This window comes from Gavialis gangeticus, unplaced genomic scaffold (assembly GCF_001723915.1).
Source record: "Gavialis gangeticus isolate Ggan-Ray unplaced genomic scaffold, GavGan_comp1, whole genome shotgun sequence".
Taxonomy (NCBI): domain Eukaryota; kingdom Metazoa; phylum Chordata; order Crocodylia; family Gavialidae; genus Gavialis; species Gavialis gangeticus.
In genome coordinates, this window is record NW_017728994.1 from 59,705,410 (window position 1) to 59,728,511 (window position 23,102).

A 23,102-nucleotide genomic window follows, 5' to 3' on the forward strand; every position below is an offset into this window, starting at 1 on the left:
GTCTTGCTCGGGTGGTGTCTCCTCATCTTCCTGCAGCCTCCCCCCTTGAACTTCAATCCCAACAAGGCACTGAAATGCATACTTTAAGTACATGAGTCGTTTCTAGTGTGGGGCCTTTGAGGCTTTAAAGTTAAACACATGCCCTTCACTGTTTCCCTGGCACTCCTGCTACCAAAAAGGACAATGGGATCTGGGTACCTCTTTAAGGAACCTTGTTGCAAATCCCAAGATTAATTTTTAAAATTTTGCCAATACTGTTAGCTGTCAAAAATGGTTTTAATTTTTTTTTTTTTAAGTGGGGAGAGAAGAGAGAGCAAGAGACCATTGGGATTCCACAGCTTCAGTAACTTTCGTCATCTGTGTTTGACAGACACACACAGCAAACCCACCCTACAATTGTTTGCAGAGAGGGATGCTAACAATCTTCTTTAGATTAGCTACAAGCCCATAATTACAGCCATCAGACAAACAGGAAAAAAAATACCTAAGTTTAGACTGGAGAGGTAATACTCCTCCCTCAAAATCACAGCCTAAAGAGGTTGTTAGATGTTAGTGTTTCTAAGAAGAGGGGCTGAGGAAGACTGCTTGGGACAGGTCCACATGCCTCACTTAAACCGGGGAGGCCTACATGTCTGCTTGGTGATGAGAAAGAGCCTCAGAACAGCCACAGAAAAACAAGGACCATTTGAATGGTCCTTAAGCTGCTTTGCTGCAAGACTGCTTAGCGTACGTTGCTGCCAAAGCAAAGAGTGGTTTTCAAATAAATACTTTCATTGACAGCACTTACCGAATTGGATTAGGAGGGGGAGGAGGGAGTGGAGGTGGTGGTGGCGGGGGTGGCACTGGATTTTCTGACTGGTGTACTCGTTTCTGGAGTTCATCAACTGCATGAGAACAAGAGAAAACCAGAATGATTCTCAGGGAAAAAGAATGGGCGTTCCCCGTCCACTCGCATGGGATTTGAAACTACAAAAATCACAAATAAAAATTATGCTTGCAAAACACAAACACAATAAAGCCACAAACTAATTCAAAAGCAAATGACAGGGCTTCCCACTGCCTGATGTGTTACCAACCCGGATTAGTGTCATTTCTTACCATCCTCTGCACCAGGAACAGTGATCAAGTTGCAATTACTTTCCATTAAGCCAACAATTTACAATCAAGACAGCTTGTGAAGATAAAATGACTCCCTCCATAATATTAAACTCTTCGTATAAAACAATAAAAGCGCTGCAAAGGAACCGGAATGGCTGCTGCACTGCCTAGTAGCAGTCTTGAAGCCTAGTCCATATAAAAACAACCACTTATATATTTCAGTTTCTAGTTTTGTCCTCCAGTCCCTTCAACAATGTTTGTGGGTTTTACAATCACATTAACACACTACCCAAACAAACAAAAATCATTCTCTCCTGTCTCACTTGTTGCTGTGTGGAGCAGGCTGCACAAACAATAAGGAGGCTACTTCATTAAATAGGAGAACTGGGAATGAAACATGCACAAAATGCTGCCGGTTGCAATTAATGGCAGGAGGGATGGGGGGGGAAATAAAAATATTGTCCCCTAATCTCATTTAGTTACAATTGATCTTAGCAGCTCTTCATAAGTATAGGGGGAATTTCACATGCAAGCATGAACTGGAATTTCTAAAATTCAATCCCTGATTCCCATTATTTTTCAATTAATAGATGAATGACATTTTAAACTGTCCGAATTGACTTTATACAATCCTGATATTGATGCTGTACCTTCTAAAAATAAAATAGACAAGGAGGAAAGGAATAGCATGAATGCATGTCACAATCAACTTTGTAGCTTGATGTAAATGAGCAATGTAAGGTTTAAATGACTTCTTTCTAGGTATTTGTAAAGAATCTACTATTTTACAAAACAGCACGCAGATTTTTCTTCCATAACAATTAAGCATAATATTAAAAAACTAATCAACGTTCTCAAATGTGGGAAAGACTTTTCAGCTGACTTTTATGGGATAATTTTTGTGCTTAGTTATAAGCATGGCCTTGAGCCCTCAATTAAAGAAAGCACTGTTGCTATTCAGGAAATGCTAAGCATGAACAGGGCTGGACATGAACAGGTCATGTTTTTTGGTGCTTCCCTAAACTGAGGCCTGAGCACCTGGCTGAGCACATAAGCATGTGCTTAGGTGAGCCAAGGCTGAACACAGGGACTTTTGTCAATGCCTCCCCAACCATAACCACTATGGCCCTACCAGTGTTGTTATGTTACTAACACATGGGTCACATTTTCAAAGCTTTTGATACAAGATGAATGCATAAGTCTTGCAGAGAATAGTGGGATTTCCAAGTACATCTCCTATGGTTTTCACATTTAGCTGCATGTGAAATGAATTATAGCATGGCAGAGCAGACTCGATCAATTGAGTCTGCTGGAGTGTGGCAATTACCACCTCCCACATCTTCAAAATGGCAGCCTAGAAATATATAAGTGGTGTGCATCAGGAACGGGGAGAACGTCTGTTCACCAGGGCACCACAAGGGAAGACAAGGTCTAACGGTTACAAGCTGCTGAAAGATCATTTTAGACTGAATGCAAATAAAAACTTCTTTACCATCAGTCTCCAGTGTCTGCAAGAGTCCCCCCAGAAGTGGTGCAAGCACCTATTCTGGATACCCTTAAGACATGCTTGAATGCTTACCTTACTGGGGTGATCTGACCCCAGCTGACTTCCTGCCCCTTGTGCGGTGGGCTGGACCCGATGATTTTGCGAGGTCCCTTCCAGACCTAATGTCTATGAAATGTATGAAAATGGCAGCAAGGGTATTTGAACTAAAGCTTGTTCGACAGGCTTTAGTTTGAGCACCCTTGCTGCCATTTTGAAGCACGGGGATGTTGATGCACCAGATTTTGTGGCACTTTAATTAATTAGAGTGGCTCTTGAAGCTGCTTTAATTAAAGCCCCCCCGCCCAAAGCACAAGTAAAAGTGCCCAAGAAGACCTGCTGGTGCAAGCCTGGGATCAGCTGTTGATTCCCTACTCTCAAAGTCATGGTATAAACTGGGAGAAACCTTAGGCAGGCATTCAGCTCTCCCAGCACCTTTGGACCTTCATTTAGATCTTCTGTGAGGGTTGGAGCAAAAGGATCGGGAAGCTGGAGACCTGACTCATAAAAACAGTCAAAACCAGTTAAATATTGAGGCTTGCCTGAGCTGTTATCCAGAGGGAAGGTAAGTCTACAGTGATATGAGAGCTGTAAAAATGAAAGATGAGGAAGAATTATTTAGTCTGGTACCTGATCAAACTAAAAAAGAAGAATGTAGGAGGACTATCAGGAAAGCATTTTGGAAACAATGTTACCCAGGACTTATAAAATTAAATTGAACAAAAAAGCATCTAGAAAAAGATGTTCTAGGGAACTGCCTCTATCAGCTTATGCCGTGCTCATCATCGTGGTTTATGATCATCTAACAATCCTGCACTGACCCAAGGATGGACTAGACGACCTAATCGAATCCTTCCAGCTCTAATTTCCATGAGTCTGCAATTCATTTGATGCACGCATCCATGCAATATTGGAAAACTATTTTTTTTTTAGAAGCTCTCTTACAACCACCATGGCCTGCTTCTCTTCTGTCATTTTCCATCTACATATTTCAGTCACCATAGGGTAGTTAAACAGTAGCTTGCCTGCTGCTAACTAGGTTTTTAATTTATTATAAGGTTGCAATTTTAAATAAAGAGAGTTAAATAAGTTTGTAGCATCTAATGCACAGGATGTTGTAAAGCTGGCCAGGTACCATTCTGATAAATAAAACTTTGGTAACAACTAAATTGCAATAGTTGCTCCACACTGTATATACACAAGTAATTTTCATGAGTGTTTTCAATGCCTTATGTTTAGTTCTTGACAAACTGGACGAACAATAGCCAGAAAGACTGACACGTTTTTATCAATCAGAGAGTAACAGGCAGATGTTTAACATGATGCATAGGGAATTAGACACAACTCCCATGGATTTTAGCCATTAAAGTCAACAAGAGTTGCGTGCATGATTCCCTGTGCAGAGTGCTGGATGCAGTATTTACATCTTAAATGTCAGAAGACCTTATAATGCCAGGGAGAAACCCCCCCACCCCATGACAGCAGGATTTTTCCCCCCTCACAACTCCATCTAAATCATTCCCTCAAATTCACTGACAAACATTGGCACAAGATTACAAAATGCTTGTGTGGACTCTTGAGTAGCTTGATAATTTCCACAGGTGGAAACACGAGAAGCCTTTCCATCATCTGCGCAGTGTGGGTACTACAGCTTGATAATCAAGCCCACATATCACATGCAATATCTTTGTGAAAGAATTAGCAGAGCTGTCACGTTCTATTTATGTCTTTGAATCTATCAAAGGTAGAGGTCGTAGCTGAACTTGAACGATTGCTTTTTCACGTGTGAACATTGCATTGAATCTCGACTTATTTTAGATTTATCTACGCATTGCCATTGTATACATCACAAAAGTATTACAAGGTTTTTTCTTTCAAACATGCTAGATATTACTTTTCGAAGACTGAGCTGAGCCACTGAACTTTGTACTGTGAAGCACAAGTTAGGATCTCAGTAATAGTTATGCAACTGCTGTTTCCAGTTGGGTCTCAAATGTATCCTGTGTAATTCTATTAGGTCTGCACCAGTTACACTTGAACTGATTTCACTTCTAAACTTAATTCAGTTGCATGATTTTACCTGAATGCTTTAGGTCCTTAGCTTTTTCTTCAGAGGTCTGACACTTTAGTTCCAATTCTTTTTTATCGTCTTCCAGAAGTTCTAGCTGTTGTTTAAGACGACTGATCTCCTTATGTAATGCTTCATTTTCTAGCTGCTCTTCTAATTCTTTGACCTGAAATTCAGAGACATTGAGACATTCTTACAATGAAAAGGAATTTTTTTTTGTCTTTTGCCTTTGTGAACAGCCCAGCAAACACTGTAGGTCTTCAGAATAGAAGATTAGGGGGAACACAGTAAACTGCAATCATGTACATGAGGAGATATTAAGTGAACAATTTTGAATAAGAGTCACAAAGATCTCACCATTAATTTTCTAATCTAATCCTGATTTGATTTTACAAACATCTCCAGCCCTGAAGTGTAACTGCTAAGATTTTCTTTTCTTCATAGGAATTTAACCACCTTTTTAGAAAAAGAGTTTCTTAATGTTTCTTCATTTTGAAGCAATAAAACATTAATGCACTTTTTTTTTTCTAAATGATCACTTCTGTTTAAAGGTTATTATTTAAGCTCACTTTCCACAACTCATGCAGCTGCCATTGGGTGAATTACAGAACCACATCAGCTTAAGTGGCAGTATTCAGGTATGCTGAAATAATCACTTCCATTCCCATTAAATATATACAGTCTGGTCTAGTTTACAAAATCAGAGCTTTTCTGCAAGCTGGAAATTACACCGAACATATATTTTTAAATGAATAAAATCAGTGAGTGCAGAGTACAGATTTTGCTGCACCTGTGAAAGCAGAGAAAGGGCGTATTGCCTGACAGCATACAAGCACCGACAAGCGAGTTGCAGGGGAAGCTTCCCAGTGGGTGGCAACTGACCCCAATGGAACGAAGACATCAGCCACCCATTGAGAATCTGCCTCAAAATCTTGTTTCAAAGATACTCAAATATTAAGGAAATGACACATTTAACATCTATTGGGTTTTCTATAGCATCCATATCCAGGGCATTTTCCAGTTTCTATCATTTTCAACTGTAGCATTTACATTTCCTTCTACTGCTTGCATTCCTCTATGCATCTTTGAAGCCAGGATCCAACTTGTTAATGCAAGGACCAACTTGCCCATTTTGTTGTTAATCTTTCCTGAAAGCCAATCTAGGTCAACAAGGTGCCACCACCTTTGCCTTCCGTTAATTAAAAACAACAACAATCAAAGTCATAGGTCTTAAGCCATATTTTTCACCCACATTAGCGATTTAGTGGCTAGTCCACATAAGAAATTTTGATCCTCTTATCCAGCAAGTAGGATCATTCTTGCATCCCCCACAGTAAAGGATCTTGTTCTTAAGGCTTGATTCAGGAGGGGGCATGATTAAATTTGTGCCTACTCAGGACTTAACTATAAGCATGTGCTCAAGGGAAGCATGCGTTTCACAACTGTCCCCTCAGTATGGATACTTTCCTGAATCAGGGCCTTAATACTGGAGTTTTTTTGTTCCAATCCTACCACTGAAAGTGTTCGTGACATTCTCTTCAGCTTTTAAAGTTCTCTGAGATGGAGATTAGATCTTTGCACAAGAGTAGTGATTTTTAACTTATGGTCCACAGACCCCTAGGTGGCTGTAAAGGTGGCAGCCCTACTTGGCAGGGAAGCACTGCCAGTGCTGCTGCTGCTGCTCCAGCTCCACCCAGGGCCAAAGGCCACCGAAGTGCCAGCAACAGGCAGCCCAGAGCCCCAACAGTGCCAGCAACAGGCAGCCCTGCTTCATCCTGCCACCACTGCTGCTTCATGTGGGACTCAGTGATGCTGCAGCCCCATGGTCCCTCTGCTCACCTGACTATACCAATCTACAAACCAGGACAGGCACGTGTGAGTGTGTGCATGCGAGACATGGAGAGAGAATGTTTGCTATACTAACAATAGATTTTCAAAGGGGTTCATGTCCCCATTCAAAATGTTTAAGGGTCCATGAATGATAAAAAAGGTTGAAAATCACTGCGCTAGGGTAGGGCTGAGTCCAGTTAATAAACAGGCCTTTCTATAAGTCATTAAGTGAGAAAAGCTATTTAAAAAATCATACAGTAGGTAAAACATTCTTGTATTACCTTTTTTTGGTATTGCAGCCTCTCTTCTTCTAGTGTTTGGGTCAGCTGTGCGTTTTCATCCAAAGCTTTCAAAAGCTGTTGATCAGGAGCAGCATTTTGCAGAAGCAGCTGACTCTGTCTTTTCAACTTGTTTTGTTCAATAAACATCTGCCCAAAACAAAAACCCAAAGAGCTTAATAATGGCTAAGCGAAGTTTCCTGCCCTAATCAGAACCAAATAAACAGTAAGCAAAGACGCACTGAATTACTAGCTGGAAACTGGGGGAGGAGAAAAAGGCCAGGTACAGACATTCAGTTTCTACTGACTCTCCATTCTTCTGGTAGAAATCAAAAACATACAATAATTCAAGCTTTTTCTCCTGGAGCAAAAATGGCCACTCTGGGAGAAAAGTAACCTGGCAACAACCAGGGTTAAATCACTCTTGGGAGAGTTTCTCCCAGAAGACTGAATGTCTATACACTTCCCCTGGCTAAACTCTTGGGTACTAGAAGGAGAGGAGCCAAGGGAAAGACTCCCATGATTTTTTAAGACCAGAATCACTCCAGTCTGGAGAATGCATGGGGAACATCTGCTCCCCGCATCCTGTAGACCAGGAGGTGAGAGGAGCAGCAGCCACTGTTCCCTGACCCTTCCCCAAACAGGGCAGTCCTTAGTTATGGGAAGAGGCAGATGGCGGTGCTTGGAAGCTTGGCCACAATGGAAAATGCCCCTGCCTCACTCTGCCCTGCTTTGGGTCAGCCTGTTGTACTACACAAATTGCAATTGCTAAAATCACAAGCAAGATCTTATGGCTGCGGAGTTCACCCGTGAAGCTCTTCCACTATGGGGCTAAAGAAAGGTCTGTACAGTACAGCTCCTGGGCCATTTTTCTACTGGAAGAAATTTCTTCTAGTAGAAGTGACTGTCTGCATACAAGGGTGTAGGGTGTAGCTGTGTTGATCTAAGGACATAGGCAGACATGGTTCTTTGGGTAAATCTGATCTCTTTTATTTAATATATTTTATTTAATTTTATTTTATACAGATATAATAAATAAATAATACAGTAATAAAAAGATATTTGATACTTTTTCTTTAATTTTATTTTATACAGGTAACTGTCTGTATACAAAGTTTTCAATAACTAAATTAGTAAAGTATCTCTTTGTTAAGAGAAGGTTGTCAGGTACAACTAAAATGATATGTGCGTTTGCAATACTCCAAAATCAAAATGAAAAGCAGCGCTGACCTTTGAAGAAGTTGAGGAAGTAGAATCCACTTCTCACCATCAGGGTAAACTTAGCCACCCAGCTGAGGGCCTAGACAACATGGCTCTGAAAAAGGTACTGTGGAGAAGTTTCTACCTTCTTCAAATTTCGAGGGCGAGGGTAGACTCTGACCTTCCCACCTCCTAAATAGTCCCTGACAGGAAATTCATTTACCTGAGGGGTGGGTGGGAGCGTGTGCTTTTGGCATTGCAGCCAATATTTATGTAATCAATAAATAAATAACCTTATATGTTCAACAGAGAAGACGAAGTCTGGTTGTGTAGTGTAGATGAGGCTCAGATGTGCTCCATTTACCTTTAAAAGGGTGTCTTCCACTTTTACTTTTGAACTCTTTACTATTTCTTTCCTTTTCCAGATAGTAATGCCTTCATTTTGGGGAGAGCAAGGAGGAAAGAAACAATCAGACAGGGATTGTTGCATCAAGACATTTAAAAGGACCGTCCGGATATCAAAAGCTTACTTAAAATACAAACTTAGCTCCGCCTGGCGTATTGGGAAGCTCCAGAAAGAAGACTGTTTCCTTGCAACAAAATTCTGCAGTTTACTTCCACTGAAGCTCGACAGTGCCCTTAGTATCAGGTTGTGCCCATAGTTCAATGGGGCAAGGGTGGAATTGGGTCACACAAAAAATATAGGACAAGGCCCAAAGAGGACCTAGACGTTGCAACAGAAGTGTCAGGTCACTAGGATACGAGATGTCTGGTGAACGTGTCAAATGGGCAGCATAGCTTTTGTTTTCCTGGTGGGAGAGGCACTATTTTTTTTTTGTGTTAATGGAAAAGACACTCCAAGTACAGTGTTTGTCCTCATATTGTTGAGAAACTGATTCACGGTGTAGCAAAAGCTGCATGATGTTTCAGAACCAAAATACAAGGAATGAAAAGTCCGATGACATTGTGTCATCCTCTTCATACTGTTCATTCACAAGCCCAAGTTACAAGTACAACATGCTGACAAAATCCTTTTCAACATATTATTGAACATTTGCATACTATTTTAAAAAAAGAAATGCAATCAGAGGTTGACTTGGGTTCTTTCGTCTGGATTTGTAACGAGCATCCATCTAGCACTATGGACAGACAAAACTTGGATGCACCTCAAGTCCTGTGTTATTACTTGGCTGGATCCATTTTCTAAGAAAGGGGACAACCTACTGACCTTGCTGAACTTTAACTGGCAATGCAGCCTGGATGACTCAGATGCGACCTGCGTGCAAAGCAAAGTGAATCGATGCGATCTTAATAAAGCCAATAAGGAACACTTCATTGGGTAGAGCTGGGCAGTAGGACAGTCGCTGAAGATGGAAAGGATCAGTGAAGAGGAAACTACAGATGCCGGCTCCAATGCTGCACTCGTTAAAAAAAAAAAAAAGGCCAGAACGGTTGCGTGAGGGCAGAAGTTATCACGTTGGGACTGAGGAAAACAACTGTGATGGCTTCCTTTTGGAGGCAGGGTAAAGATTTATCTTCAGTTATGGTTGTTCTGCTCCCGAGAAGGGGGCCAGGACTATGCAGTTTGGGTCAGCTTCACTCACAGCCTGGTCACCCTTATTCAGTACAAGCCCTCTTCCACTTCCTTGTGGAAAAGGGGAAGGAGGGGGAGACAGAGAAAGCACACAGAAAACAGAGCGGTTAATTGTGCAGAGCTTTCCCACAGAGAGCTCGCTACATGGAACTAATTGTCCCGCACGGCGCTTGAATACGGCAGTGATGGGTGTTTTCTGTAGAAAACACTAAACAGGGCAGATGGCTGTATTCCTGTCTAGGGCGGGCAATGCCACTCTGCATCTCCTTCTGCACCTTCACACATTGCCAGGGGTTATAACTGTCCTCCAAATATCTATAAAAACAGAATCTTTTGGTAATGAGAGAGCTGTGGTACAAATCATCCCACAGCAAAAAAGAAACTCAGAGTTAAGCTAACATAAAATCTATTGCTTGCATCGGACAGCAAGACGTACCGTTTTTTAAAATGCTCACCATGGATCTCACAGAGTAGATGCATGAACTCATAAAATCAGGATAGTTCAGAGTGGGTCAATTTCTGTACTGGTATAAAATTGTATCACGCTAGGCTCAAACAAAAATACAACTATCATCCAGTTATATTGGCTCAGCCATCTTTGGGGGCCAGGGTGGATGAAGGGGGGTTAGACTACTAGGCGGTCAGGAGAGAGATATCCTGATGTCCCTTGCTGTTCTGCTTCTCTGGCGTTCCCCTGGGACTGAAGCCACTGTGTCTTCTAGGCAATACGGCCCAGAAGTGACCAGGAGCCTCAGGCTTTCACTTCCGCTAGCCTCCGAAATTGCCACTCAAGGAGTTCTGGCACAATTTTACACCGCACAAAGGAAAACCATGGGCACCTCCCACCTCAAACTTTCCCATGCAATGAATGTGCAACAGCGTCTACACTGCATCCTCCATTTGCATAACAGACCTGTTGTGGGAGGTGATTTTCCAGAGCCACACAGGACAGACCACTTTGATGCAAACTGCTATGACAGAGCTGCCAGAGGAAGAAAGATGACATCCAAGATGCCTAAAAGGTTGCCCTGCATTGGGACCATCTCCAGACTACCTGTCATGGTCCTGGGCATGGAAGAAACAGGCAGACTGCTGGGATGATCTGCAACAGTGACAGGACTTCAGGATGAAAAAGGCCACTTTTTTCAAAGTCTCTACAAGGGTAACCTTGGAGCTACAGAGGTGGACCACCAACATGCAGTCCCTTTCGACATGGAGTGATGGAAGGCATGGGTGATAGAAACTGGCAAACCCCAACAGCCACCAGTCTATAGCCAACCAATTTAGCACTAGCAAATCTTCTGCTGGGTATGCCAATCAAGACGTGTGCACAGCCATCAAGAAGGTGCCTTGCCTTGTCTTTCCTCCTCTTTCCCACTCCAAAGGTGGTCACTGACTGATTTACCTGTATGAGGCTCACCAATTGCGTTGGTGAGACTGACATCATGGACACCCTAAGGCTTTTTGCTCTCCCCACTGAACCTTGGGTTATATAAAGAGAAAGGGCCATTTCTCCACTGCAGAATATTCTGGATCATCACCCCGATTATTGAAAAATCAGTGACAAAAAGAAAAATGAAATGCTGCAACTCTGACACTCAGATTTTCAAAAATTTAGGAAACTGAACATTCATTTCGATTTGTTTCAAAACAAAATCAGAAAAAAAAATTGAATGCAACAGAAAAAGTCCTTTTCATTCAAAAACTTTTTCATATTCCTTCTAGCTTCTAAGACTAACTCTACTAATTACTTTAACAATACAGGAGATAATGTACATACTGCTTACCATAGAGGTAAAGGTGGAAAGCCCTGTTGCAGCAAATTATTACTATCTGTAAGTTTGACTTTGCAAACATGCACTGGAGCAATTTTACTCACATGACCACTAAAGTTATTTTCATGAACACGTTCTTTTAGGGGCATTTCCTAAACTAAAGAAACAAATTATTCTCTGAAGTAAAGGCCAAATCCTATTCTACTGATTAGGAGTATAAATCAACTTAGATATCCACATATAATCCTTTCCAATCCTGATTGGGTCCCTGAAAAATAGGTGTGGGTTTTCCTCCTGGCTGCTTCTTTATGACGTAGTGTTAAGGGTAAGATAGCAATGTATTGCAAAAATAGACACATTAATGGTCTTTGGGGACTTGAACAGGCTGGAATAAAGTCATGCTTCGGTGCCTAATAGGTGGACAAGAATCTGACCATAAGGTTTAATTTACTTAAGCTTCTGCAAAAAAGGCCAAGATTGAAGTTACATCAGTCTTGCCCCCATCCCAATGGCACCCTAACTCAATGCACTCCATCTTTCCTTGTGGAAAAGGAGCTGGAAAGACAGCAAAAGTGAACAAGGCAGAACGTGGAAGGAAATAATCTCATTGCACAATTATTTGGGAAGTCAATCTCTGAGTACCAATAAAAAGACATTTTTTATTACTTTTAAATGGAAATTTAGTTGTCAGGAGCCACTATCTAACCTGCATGCTGAACCTGAACACCAACCGAAGTGACGACTGACAGGGCAAAAGTACAACTCACAGGATTACTTGTTCTGGGGTGGACGTTAACCAGCTGATGGATTAGTTCTGACTTTGCCATTTGTCAGACAATTATCTGCAGAACATCCCAATCAATGCTAGAAGCATAAGCCAGCACGGGAGGAATTTAGTGAAAGCATTTCTGCAGTTAGTGCAAACAATAGTTTGCTTCTACACACAGCTCCACCTAAGTCTCAAAGTGACTGATGAAGGATGCTACAAGTCATCACCCTGGACATTTATACACATACCTTTGTCTGCTGTGACGTGCTGCAAATCCAGTGCATTGCAGCAGACTTGATTAATCGAGTCTGTGGAACAAGTGAGCTGATGTTGCATGCAGTTGTATAAATGGTGAAATGCACAGAAAATGGAGGCAGTGCACTTTTGAACCAGGACACCTTTGATGCGTTTTAGTTCAGAAGTGCACTGCTGCCATTTTCTCGGCACTGACGTGCATTTTGCCGTTTATACAAATGTACATGCCGCACCACTGAGTGCTTTTAAAAGCACCTGGCACTGCTCCGTGTACAAATGCCCTAGGTCACAGATGTGCCCTAGGTCACAAGTGCAGAAAGTCTGAGCCTTGGCCTAGTTCCTGCACCAATCTATTGACCATGTTGGGACAAGAAGCCAGAGGTGCAATCCCGGCCCTACCGAAATCAACTGAAGTTCTACTACTGACTTTTCGGGGGCATGGATTTCAGGCCAAGTTTCAGCTCCCAAGTCCCTGTTTTCAGCACAATACAATATTCTCAATACCTGTTTGTTACATTTATACCAAGTGTGAAAAGGGAACTTTTCATGATTAAACAAGTTAAAATATAACAGCTTATCATCAAGTCTCTGTGAACTTTGATCCTTCAAGTAATGCCCAGAGTACAATGTAGATGATTTCAGACCAACCCTTGTCCTCACAGCACAAGGAGAGGAAAGAAACAACACTTTAAAAAGAATTATGAAACATATTCCCTTATTTATTTATAAATCATTATTTGCTATTGGGATTGTTTCCCCCTGAAGTCATGTTTGCATGAAATTCCAAAAATGTTGAGAATATAGTGAAAGTATTAAAATGAGCTCATTATTTGGTTCATTAAGAAAAATAATGTTGCTATGAAGCAGAAGTGCACTACAGGTGGAACTATAGCTTCCATGATAGTCCCAGGGCGGTTCCTCATTTTGGCAGGACCTCCACCTCATTCCAGACACACACACACACACACACACACACACACACACACAGGATTTCAGCTTTCAGCTCCCTGCCAGGATACCAAATGGCCCTGGTTTCAGCCTCTTGGGACTGCTGCTTTGTCCACTCCACATTCCAGCGAGGAAGCAAAAAGTCACTTTTGTGGAACGGGAATGCAGCTGCTCTCTGCCTTAATCTTCAGGTGCTCATTGTCCTTTGTCAGACACGTGCATTATTCCCTGGTTGTTCTGTAACTGGAAGAACAGAGCCACATAGGCTACCACAAAAGGTGGGATGGAGGGGCTTTTGTCTCTGATAGATGATATTTTTAAGGCACTGCTCCTGCACTTTTCACAACAGACACTAGTTAGCTGAGTGGTCCCTTCAGGTTGAGGCCTGAAAAGCATGAAGTGGTACTAAACTCAGAGAAGCTAGTCTGGATTTAGGAATGGGCCATCAAATCTTGTCCCATCTCCAAATCAAAGAAAATATTGGACATGTGCTTTGTTGCTAGTTCAAAGGCATTATAGGTAAATGACACTGGGGTTACTTTATTAGCACCATGGAACAAAACCTACAGCAGCAAACAAGTCCTTGTGCTTTTTAAAAACCGAAAAATTTGGAAGGTAATGTATATTATTAAGACACATTAACAAAGTCATCAATACTTTGCCTACTGACCTATACAAACTCTTGCCATTCTGCCCCAGCACTGTGCATCACTGACAACAGCAGGACGGGTTCCAAATCCACCCCGTCTAAGTGGGTTTGTACGCGTGCTGAGTACTACTCACACTCACTCAAACACATGGGTTCTATGTCCAGGGCATAGTCCAGCAAATTACTTTAAACATAAACTTAACTTTGAAGTGGACACAGTGCTCAGCTGATGTGAATGCTCTGGTGCTCACCAGCCTTTCCTGTTGGTTGACAGTTTGTTCATTGTTTTGGTGGAATTTAGCCACCAAGGGAGAGGATCCTAGTCATGATGAAACAGACACCTGAACAAACAGAAATGTCTGTTCATAGTTTCACAGATGTTAAGGGCTGGAAGGGACCTTACATTCATCAGGAAAATGGCAAACGACCAGAGCGATACATCTGGGAATCACTGGAATTTGCAGAGTAGCCAGAGAGTCAAGCAGCCAGTTCTGGAACAAGATACATACCTCCCTTAGCAAATATTAGCTGAGATTTTCAGGGTGTCTAATAAAATGGGATGTTGCTACTTAGAGGACCCAAAGGAGAGTGGTCCCTGGGGAGGTATGGGGGGGCACGTGTCCCCTGGATGTGTGCACAAGGCAAGGGTGGTGCTGCAGGCTTGGGGCTGGGGGCTGTGCCAGCCTCTTCCTGGTGGGAAGGCTGGGCCAGGGCTGTGCTCAGGCGGGGCAGGCAGCAGTGGAAATTGGGGGGTGGGAGGGAGGTTACAGCCACCCCAAAATTCACCATAGCCCCTCCCATAGGCCACCTTCCAGCGCCAGTACTGCTTGCCCCACCCACCTGGCCTGAGAGTAGCCCCAGCCCAGCACCCCCTCTCGGGAAGAGGCTGGTGCAGCCCCCAGTCCTGAGCCCACAGCAGGCAACCTGCCCTTGCCCCATGCACAGATCCAGGGGAGGGGGGGGGGCAGTGGTGGAAGCCGCGCCCCCATGCCTCCCAGACAAGCCACCCGCAGCTCCATCCCACGCTCCACCCTACCTGGCCAGCACCTGCCCCTGCCCCAGCCCCATTCAATCCCTCACCACAAGGGCCTCAATCTGCTCCCACCCCCCTCCACAACCCTTCCCCCCTACAGACTTACTAGCCAGACGCTGCTCTCCAACCTGCAGGGCCATGTGCATGCTGTAACCGCATGAATGCACATGGCATTTATCGGCAACATTATTAGCCACATCAGCCAAAAAAAGCCAACTGCTGATAATTTCAATTTTCATTTCATCAGTGTTGATATGATATAGACTGATGTACTGGTGCACCTCTTTTACACACACACACACACACACACACACACACACACACACACACACACACACACACACACACACACACACACACACACACACACACACACACACACACACACACACACACACACACACACACACACACACACACACGCTACTTTGCAATTATTATTTTAAGGATTATATTGCTTAGGATAGTACTGAATTCTTTATTAATTAGTTAATGGTAAAATAACGTTCTGAAATTCTGCAATGGGTGAAAAGTGAAGTATTTATAAATAGTTCTGTATGTCAAATGGAAGTACTATAACTTACAAAGAATAAGGCAGAGACTGTTTTATTAATCCATTAATCTATTTTCTCATTCCTGTCTTTTACCTACTTTTCTCTGAACAGTGATTCAGAGCAAGCATTTTAAGATGAAGATGTCTGAATCTTTACTGGAATCATGGAGCCTGTTAAAAAAAAAACAAACAAACAAGCAATGGCTACCTTAGAGCTGTGTGTGTGATCTCATTCATCATCAGGTCATACCCATTACCTTTCATCTATAGGATGATGCATAACCACTCACAAGCCCCAGATAATGGACAATCTCACTGCTACCATTTGCATATTACCCCTAATTAAGAGTATTCTGTCTGGCCTCATATAAAACACAGGTGTTATATAATTATATCCATTTCTAATGCACCCATGCTTGCAGTATTTGGATGCCACGCTATATTTAGAAATAGATCAGATGTCTCATGGAAGAAGAACAAACCCCTTAACCTTCTCCCCTTTAGATTAAATGGCTGAACTTAAAGCAATCAGATGTATGTGGTATATTTCCTAGAGCATGCAGCTGTGGCCATTTCACAACTCTGTTCTTAGAAGAAAGCTTGACGAGAGAAATTAGTCTTACATCATGCTCTAACAGTGGCAAGATTCAAGTTTAAGGCCCAAGCCCTGAACATTTCACCTTATCTGTTTCAATTATTTTCCGTTGAACAAACTCAAGAGCAAATTAATCATCATCATCATCATCTACCAGCTTTTATCAAGCTGTCCTTGGTAAAACTTGGCCTGGGTTACGCATAACTGCAGAAGATTCTTTCTATGAGTGCAGGTCTTGCTGTATCAACTTGTAGACTTGGTACGTGTTAATGGAACGGTCATTACAAAGTAACCTAAAGGCCATTAATGCACCTAACCAAGAGTTCTTGTGTAGCACATCATGAATGCAAGCCATCGAGAATCAGATTGCATGAAGTCTCGTGAGGGGATTCAGATCATCCCTGCCTGTGATTATGAGACAGTTCTCCTTAAACATCACAAAAATGATAACAGCATTTGACCTGTTTATACGGGGAGGTTCAATTTTGCATTAAATAAAGGTGTCAAGCACTTGCACAGGGCTCTATAATGAAAAGAGGAGTCCTGAAGGTACAAAGTTAAATACTGACATGCTATTGTACAAGAGATCTATGAATAGATACACATTATACTGTAGAAGCACAAACTCCTGACACACTTCTTTAATTATCAGGCTAAAAGAGAAAAAAAACTGTTACCAGGTTTTTTTTGCTTTTTTTCTTTGTTTTAATTCAGATGAACAGAGCTCCTTAAAATATGAATCTGCCCCCTGTTATAGCTTAGTCCAGCCTCACAATATATTGGCTGAATAAAACTATTCCGTAGCTTCTCTTAAACACTCGCAGAAGCCCTTTCCTTTGTCCAAGTAACGTGTTTGGCTGGAGCCATACAGTTATCAAGGACACAGGCAGAAGTGCAGCTCCCTGCTGCAACCTAAAACGCTTTGCAGGAAGTGGTCTGAGTCATGATGCTACGGACCAAACAGAAGTTCACTGTTACTTCCAGGAGGAGGGGAACTCCCTCCACTCCAAACCCAGACTGAACTCCCTCCACTTCCCTTCTTCCCTCCCATTCTGAAAATAGCTTGGAGGCTGGCAGGCAGCACAGACATAAGTTACAGAAAAGCATGAATGTCGTGTGCCTCCTGAGGCTGGGGGGGGCACGGTGACCACCTGCAGGCAGTGGCAGCGGGGGCCTGGCAGCAGCAAGTGGGGAGCTCCCGCAGGTGGCCGCAGTGGTGTTGGCGGTGATGTGGGGTGGAGAGGTGGCGAGAGGTGCTGCCAGTGGCACCTGCAGGCAGTTCTCGACAGCAGCCAGTCTCAGGGGGTGCTTCGCGAATCTCAGGGGGTGCACGTGCACCCATGTGCATCCCCTACACATCGCCAATGCAGAAGATGCTATTTTGAAACATCTTCATCTGAACTCTCATACGAGGTCCAGATTTTCACCCAATTGGCCATTTTTTAAGTAGTCTGAAGCTGTACACTTGTGTTTGGTCATGGCTATAGACAGCTTTCTGTGGCCAGATCAGGCAAAAATTGTCACTTCTATCTGTGCCCCAAGAGAAAAAGCAGCCCCAGCAACTCTGCTCAGCAGGTCTCCACTTGGTGTTCATTTTCTTTAAACACTGGGACTAGAAACCACCAGTCCTGCACTCTAACTTAGAGGAACGCAGGGCCTCTTGTCTCTGCAAAGCTTCAAAAGTAATTTCAGGTCAAAGGATTGTACAGGAACCAAAAAAAAGTAGGTTAAACTATTTTATACTCAGGCTAGGGGTTGGACTAGATGACGCCTGGAGATCCCTTCCAGCCTTACTTCTCTTCTCTATGAAATGTCCTTGAATGATAGCATCTGTGCTTAACAAGTTTTTTTTTTGCAAGATACTTTATTGAGCATGCATGGTTCCTGCCAGCCCAACAAACCTCTGGTTCCATGCCCCTTCTCACATCTCCCCTTTTGTTTTCTTTGATGGTTCCTGAATACATTTAACTCTCCTTTGTGGAACACTGCTTTGCAGGTTTAGCCTCGACATTACTGCTGTGGCCTTCAAGACCCCTTCTCCGCATTTCTTTCCCCTTGTAAACAATTCGACAAAGAAATTGTAACTCTTATGATGTTAAAACATGGCGCTATAATTCTGGTTGAACTTGCCACAATTTCTATGTAAAGAGCCCTCCCTTGTTCAGGTAGATTCAGAGGTTTCCATGCCCCATCCAAGCTCTGCATTTATTTAGCTCTTTCATTCAGATTCCCATACGTTTCAAAGGGGCATGACTCACTGCAAACCATTTTTCCCCCCTTTCTCCCTCCCCCCTTTCCTCAGCCCAGCTGACAATATTTACTCAGTTTCTTTGGAATCTCTGAAGAGAAAAAATTCTAATGTTTGAAGTTAGATAATTTTTCATTCATTAAATATCCATTATGGTGGTGCCAGCAGCATGACTATAATTAAAGCTGTATTGGATTTTTTTTTTTAAATCAAAAGCCCTGATTTTCAAGTGTTCCCTCTCACTCCCATGTGCTCTTCTGCTCAGTGCTCTTTCATTTTCTCATGCTCCTTCTTTTTCCTCTTCCATGGTGTTTCTCTCTCACACCACACACATACAAAAACTTGCCCCTGCTATATCTGACACCTGCATCTAACACATGCAACTCCTAATTACCTACATTTCAGTGGCAGATCCTTATCCCTTGTCACAGGAACAGGGGACATATTGCTTGGAAATGCAACCTATTTCAGCTGCTTGGATGGTCTCATGCTCGCTCAACAGTAACGGCACCACAGGAAGATGAGCTAGGACAGGGATGGCCAACAAGAGACATGGGTAGTCTCTGTGTGCGCCACGATTCAGACCAGAAATGGGGCAGCAACAGAGTGACCTAAACAAACTTATCACGAAGCACTGAACACGTCTCATCTGCATTCACTCGGAGCAGAAAGAACCTCATTTCAATAGTGTCTATTCTCAAGTCATTCATCACAATGAACTCTTGCTCCACTGGAGAACTCTGTTCCTGGAGAACTCAAAGCAACTTCTACTCCTAGAACATATTTCTTGAACAAACATTTTATAGTGATAAAAAAACAACCACTTGACTGATAAAATGAAATACCAGGGCACTTCAAGACAACTGAAAGGAAGATCCAGGAATACTGGGAGTATTGCCAGAAGTGTAGCAATACAGGAAATGCCAGAAGTACAAGAATATGAAAAGTTTTTTTTATATAATCTTGAGTAATGTGTTAAAAAATAGCCTCTTGTTATACAGATTTCTTAACCTATGACTTCAATCCTCAGTCTAGCTACGTGATCTGTGCGAATGGTTTCTCGTGTCCACTTGGAGCCCTGCTGTAACCAATGCAGCTCCACGTGAGCGCCATGTTCTGTCTGATAGGACTATGGGGTCAAAGGCTGCAGATCTAAGACCTCAAATTATTCAAAGGGACGCCAGCTGTTTGAAAGCAAGTGAATGTGAACAAGTATTAACAGTGGCTTTGAATGTTACTACTGTTCAGAAACTCTAAACAATGATTTACAGTAAATTTTTATATATATAAAAAGATATATTACCATCACGTTGCCATCCACTACTAATATTTACACTCGCATTGCCATCCACTACTAATATATATATATATATATCAGTATATTTGTATAGCAACTAATATATATATATTAGTAGCAGATGGCAATGTGAGCAGCAGAGACCACGAGATGATTGAGTTCAGGATCCTGAGGAAAGGAAGGAAAAAGAGCAGCAGAATAAGGACCCTGGACTTCAGAAAAGCAGATTTTGACTCGGGGAACTGATGGGCAGGATCCCTTGGGAGGCCAGTCTGAGGGTTAAAGGAATCCAGGACAGCTGGTTGTACTTTAAAGAAACCTTAATGAGGACTCAAGAACAAACCACGCCAATGCATAGGAAGACTAGCAAGTACAGCAGAACACCAGCTTGGCTTAGCAGGGAGCTCTTCAGTGAGGTAAAACAAAAAAAGGAAGGTTAAAAGAAGTGGAAACTTGGACAAACAACTAGGGAGGAGGTATATGATCATTGCTCAGGCATGCAGTGATGAAATCAGGGAGGTCAAAGAGCAACTGGAGTTGCAACTAGCAAGGATGTGAAGAATAATAAGAAGGGTATATCAGCAACAAGAGGGGGATCAGGGAAAGTGTGGATCCCTTACTGAATGGGGGAGACAACCTAGTGACAGATGAGGAGGAAAAGCCTGAAGTACTCAATGCCTTTTTCACTTCAGTCTTCATAAAGAAGGTCAGCTCCCAGACTACTGCACCTGGCAGCACAGTCTGTGGAGGAGGTGAGCAGTCAACAGTGACGAAAGAAAAGGACAGGGACTATTTAGAAAAGCCAGATGCGTACAAGTCCATGGTGACAGATGCAATGCACCTGAGGCTGCTGAGGGAGTTGCTTAATGTGACTGCAGAGCTGCTGGCCATTATCGTTGAAAACTCAGGGCAACTGGGAGAGGTCCTGGATGACTGAAAAAGGACAAATACAGTGCCCATCTTTAAGAAAGGGAAGGAGGATCCAGGGAACTACACACCAGTCAACCTCACTTCAGCCCCTGGAAAAATCATGGGGCAGATCCTCAAGGAATCCATTTCTAAACACTTGGAGGAGAAGAAGGTGATTAGAAACAGTCAGCATGGATTCACCAGGGGCAAGTCATGCCTGACCAACCTGATTGCCTTATATCATGATGAAGTGCCTTGATGAGGTGACTGGTTCTGTGGATCCAGGGATCGCAGTGGATGTGATATAACTTGACAAATTGGAGGATAAGGCCAAAAGAAACCATAGCTGTTAAACTTCTTTGCAACAAGGGCATGCTGTTGGCTCATATTCAGCTTATTGTCCATTGTAACCCTCAGGTCTTATTCTGCTGAGCTGCTGCTTAGGAGGTTCAATAAGGATGGGTGCAAAGTCCTGCATTTAGGATGAAACAATCCCATGCACCGGTACAGGCTGGGGGCTGAGTGGCTAAGCAATGGTGAGGTCTGGAGTACTATGTCCAGTTTTGGGCCCCCCACTACAGAAAAGACGTAGACAAACTGGAGACAGTCCAGCAGAGACCAACAAAAATGGTGAGGGGTCTGGGGCCCATGACTTGCAGGGAGAGGCTGAAGGACCTGGGCTTATTTAGTCTGGAGAAGAGAAGACTGAGGGGGAATTTAAGAGCAGCCTTCAACTACCTGAAGGGGAGGTTCAGAGAGGGTGGAGCTGGACTGTTCTCAGTGGGGGCAGATGACAGAACAAGGAACAATGGTCTCAGGTTGTAGCAAGGGAAGTTTAGGTTAGAGATAAGGAAAAACTCTCTCACTAGGAGGGTAGTAAAGTGATGGAGCAGGTTACATACAGCGGCTGTAGAAGTTCCATCCTTGGAGGCTTTTAAGACCTGGGTAGACAAAGCCTTGTCTGGAATAATCTAGCTGGGGACAGTCCTGCTTTCAGCAACGGGTTGGATTAGATGACCTCCTGAGGTCCCTTCTAATCCTAATTTTCTAAGATTCTGTAAAGATAATTTATATTTTGCTATGGTTCAATACCTCTTGGTTCACTTTTTACACTTCACTGAATTTTGACAGTGAAGCAGAGGTATGGGCAAATGTATGCTTGTAGCAGCTACGAAAAGGGAAGAACTGCTGCTGATCAGGCACTTCATCCAGGATGAAAGTGGAGGTGATTGAACTGACTTGTATACAGGGTCACATACATACAATTACATCATAACAGGTGCTGCAAGTTCCCAAGCAGCAGCTCCCCTTCCCATATATATATTGGAGAGAGTCCAGCAGAGGGCAACAAAAACGGTGAAGGGGCTGGGGCCCATGACTTACGGTGAGAGGCTGAGGGAACTGGGCTTATTTATAGGCCTGTGCGAACAGGGAAGTATTTGATTCAGATTTGGATTCAGAGGACAGTCACTCGATTCGGAGATGCGGATCACTGTCCTGAACTGATTCAGCTGAATCAGCTTTGGAAGATTCGGAGCTGATTTGGAGCGATTTGGTGATTCGGATTGGCTGGGGAGAGGCTGGCACAGCCGAGCGGCTGCAGATTCTCACACGGCTCCAGTGGCTGTGCCTGCCTCTCCCTGGGTGGGGGGAGCCGCGGGAGAAGCCCCCATGCCTGCCCTGCCTGGCCCCAGCCTACTCCTGGCATGTAAAAAAAAAAATGCCCTGTACTCACTGGCTGTAGCAGGGGCTGTGGGGCCTCCTGGCAGAGCACCCCCCCCACCTGACCAGCCCCAGCATCCCAGCAATTAAAAAAACCACCCTGCGCTCACTGGTTACAGGAGCAGTGACTGGGAACTCTGGGTGCCCGTGGCAGAGCCCCTCCGTGCAGCGCGGGGCAGTGGGGATCCCCTCCCCTGCCTGGCACCTATGCGGCAGCTGCCCCATGGCATGGGTGCAGCATGGCTTGGCAGAGCGCTGCGCACTGTCTGGGAGCTGGAGCAGCTGGGGCTGAGCGCTGCCAGGCTCCGGCTGACACGTGGAGCTGCCCTACTTAAGTCTGAGAAGACAAGACTGAGGGGGAATTTAGTAACAGCCTTCAACTATCTGAAAGGTAGTTCCAAGAAGCAACAGTCTCAACTACCTGCCAAACAAACAAAAACACCCCAAATGTTATTTATATATATAGATACATATATAGAGAGAGAGGAGAAATTTATTATAATTTATTAATTTTTTATATAATACATATATATTATATATACACACACACACGTGTGTGTGTGCATGAAGTTATATAAATATATCTACCTATAAATACATATATTGATATTTATAACTATAGATATCTATAACTATATACATAGTATATAGCTTTGATTGCATGTCATTTTATCTGGGGATATGCCAGTACTGTTACGCTGATCAAATAAGACAGCACAACGTTCCAAACCCAGAGCA

At 43.2% G+C, this 23,102-nt stretch overlaps 1 protein-coding gene across 3 annotated transcripts in view; it reads right to left on the reverse strand.

Annotated features, from left to right (window-relative positions):
- Positions 1 to 23,102, reverse strand: part of SHTN1 (shootin 1) — a 98,728-nt gene that overhangs the window by 21,567 nt on the left and 54,059 nt on the right. For all 3 annotated transcript variants that reach the window (XM_019502896.1, XM_019502895.1, XM_019502897.1), the window contains 3 exons: positions 6,821 to 6,967; positions 4,722 to 4,875; positions 788 to 884 (listed from right to left, as the gene is read on the reverse strand). In XM_019502896.1, coding sequence (XP_019358441.1) covers positions 788 to 884; positions 4,722 to 4,875; positions 6,821 to 6,967 — 398 coding nt within the window. The remainder of the gene's footprint in view (positions 1 to 787; positions 885 to 4,721; positions 4,876 to 6,820; positions 6,968 to 23,102) is intronic.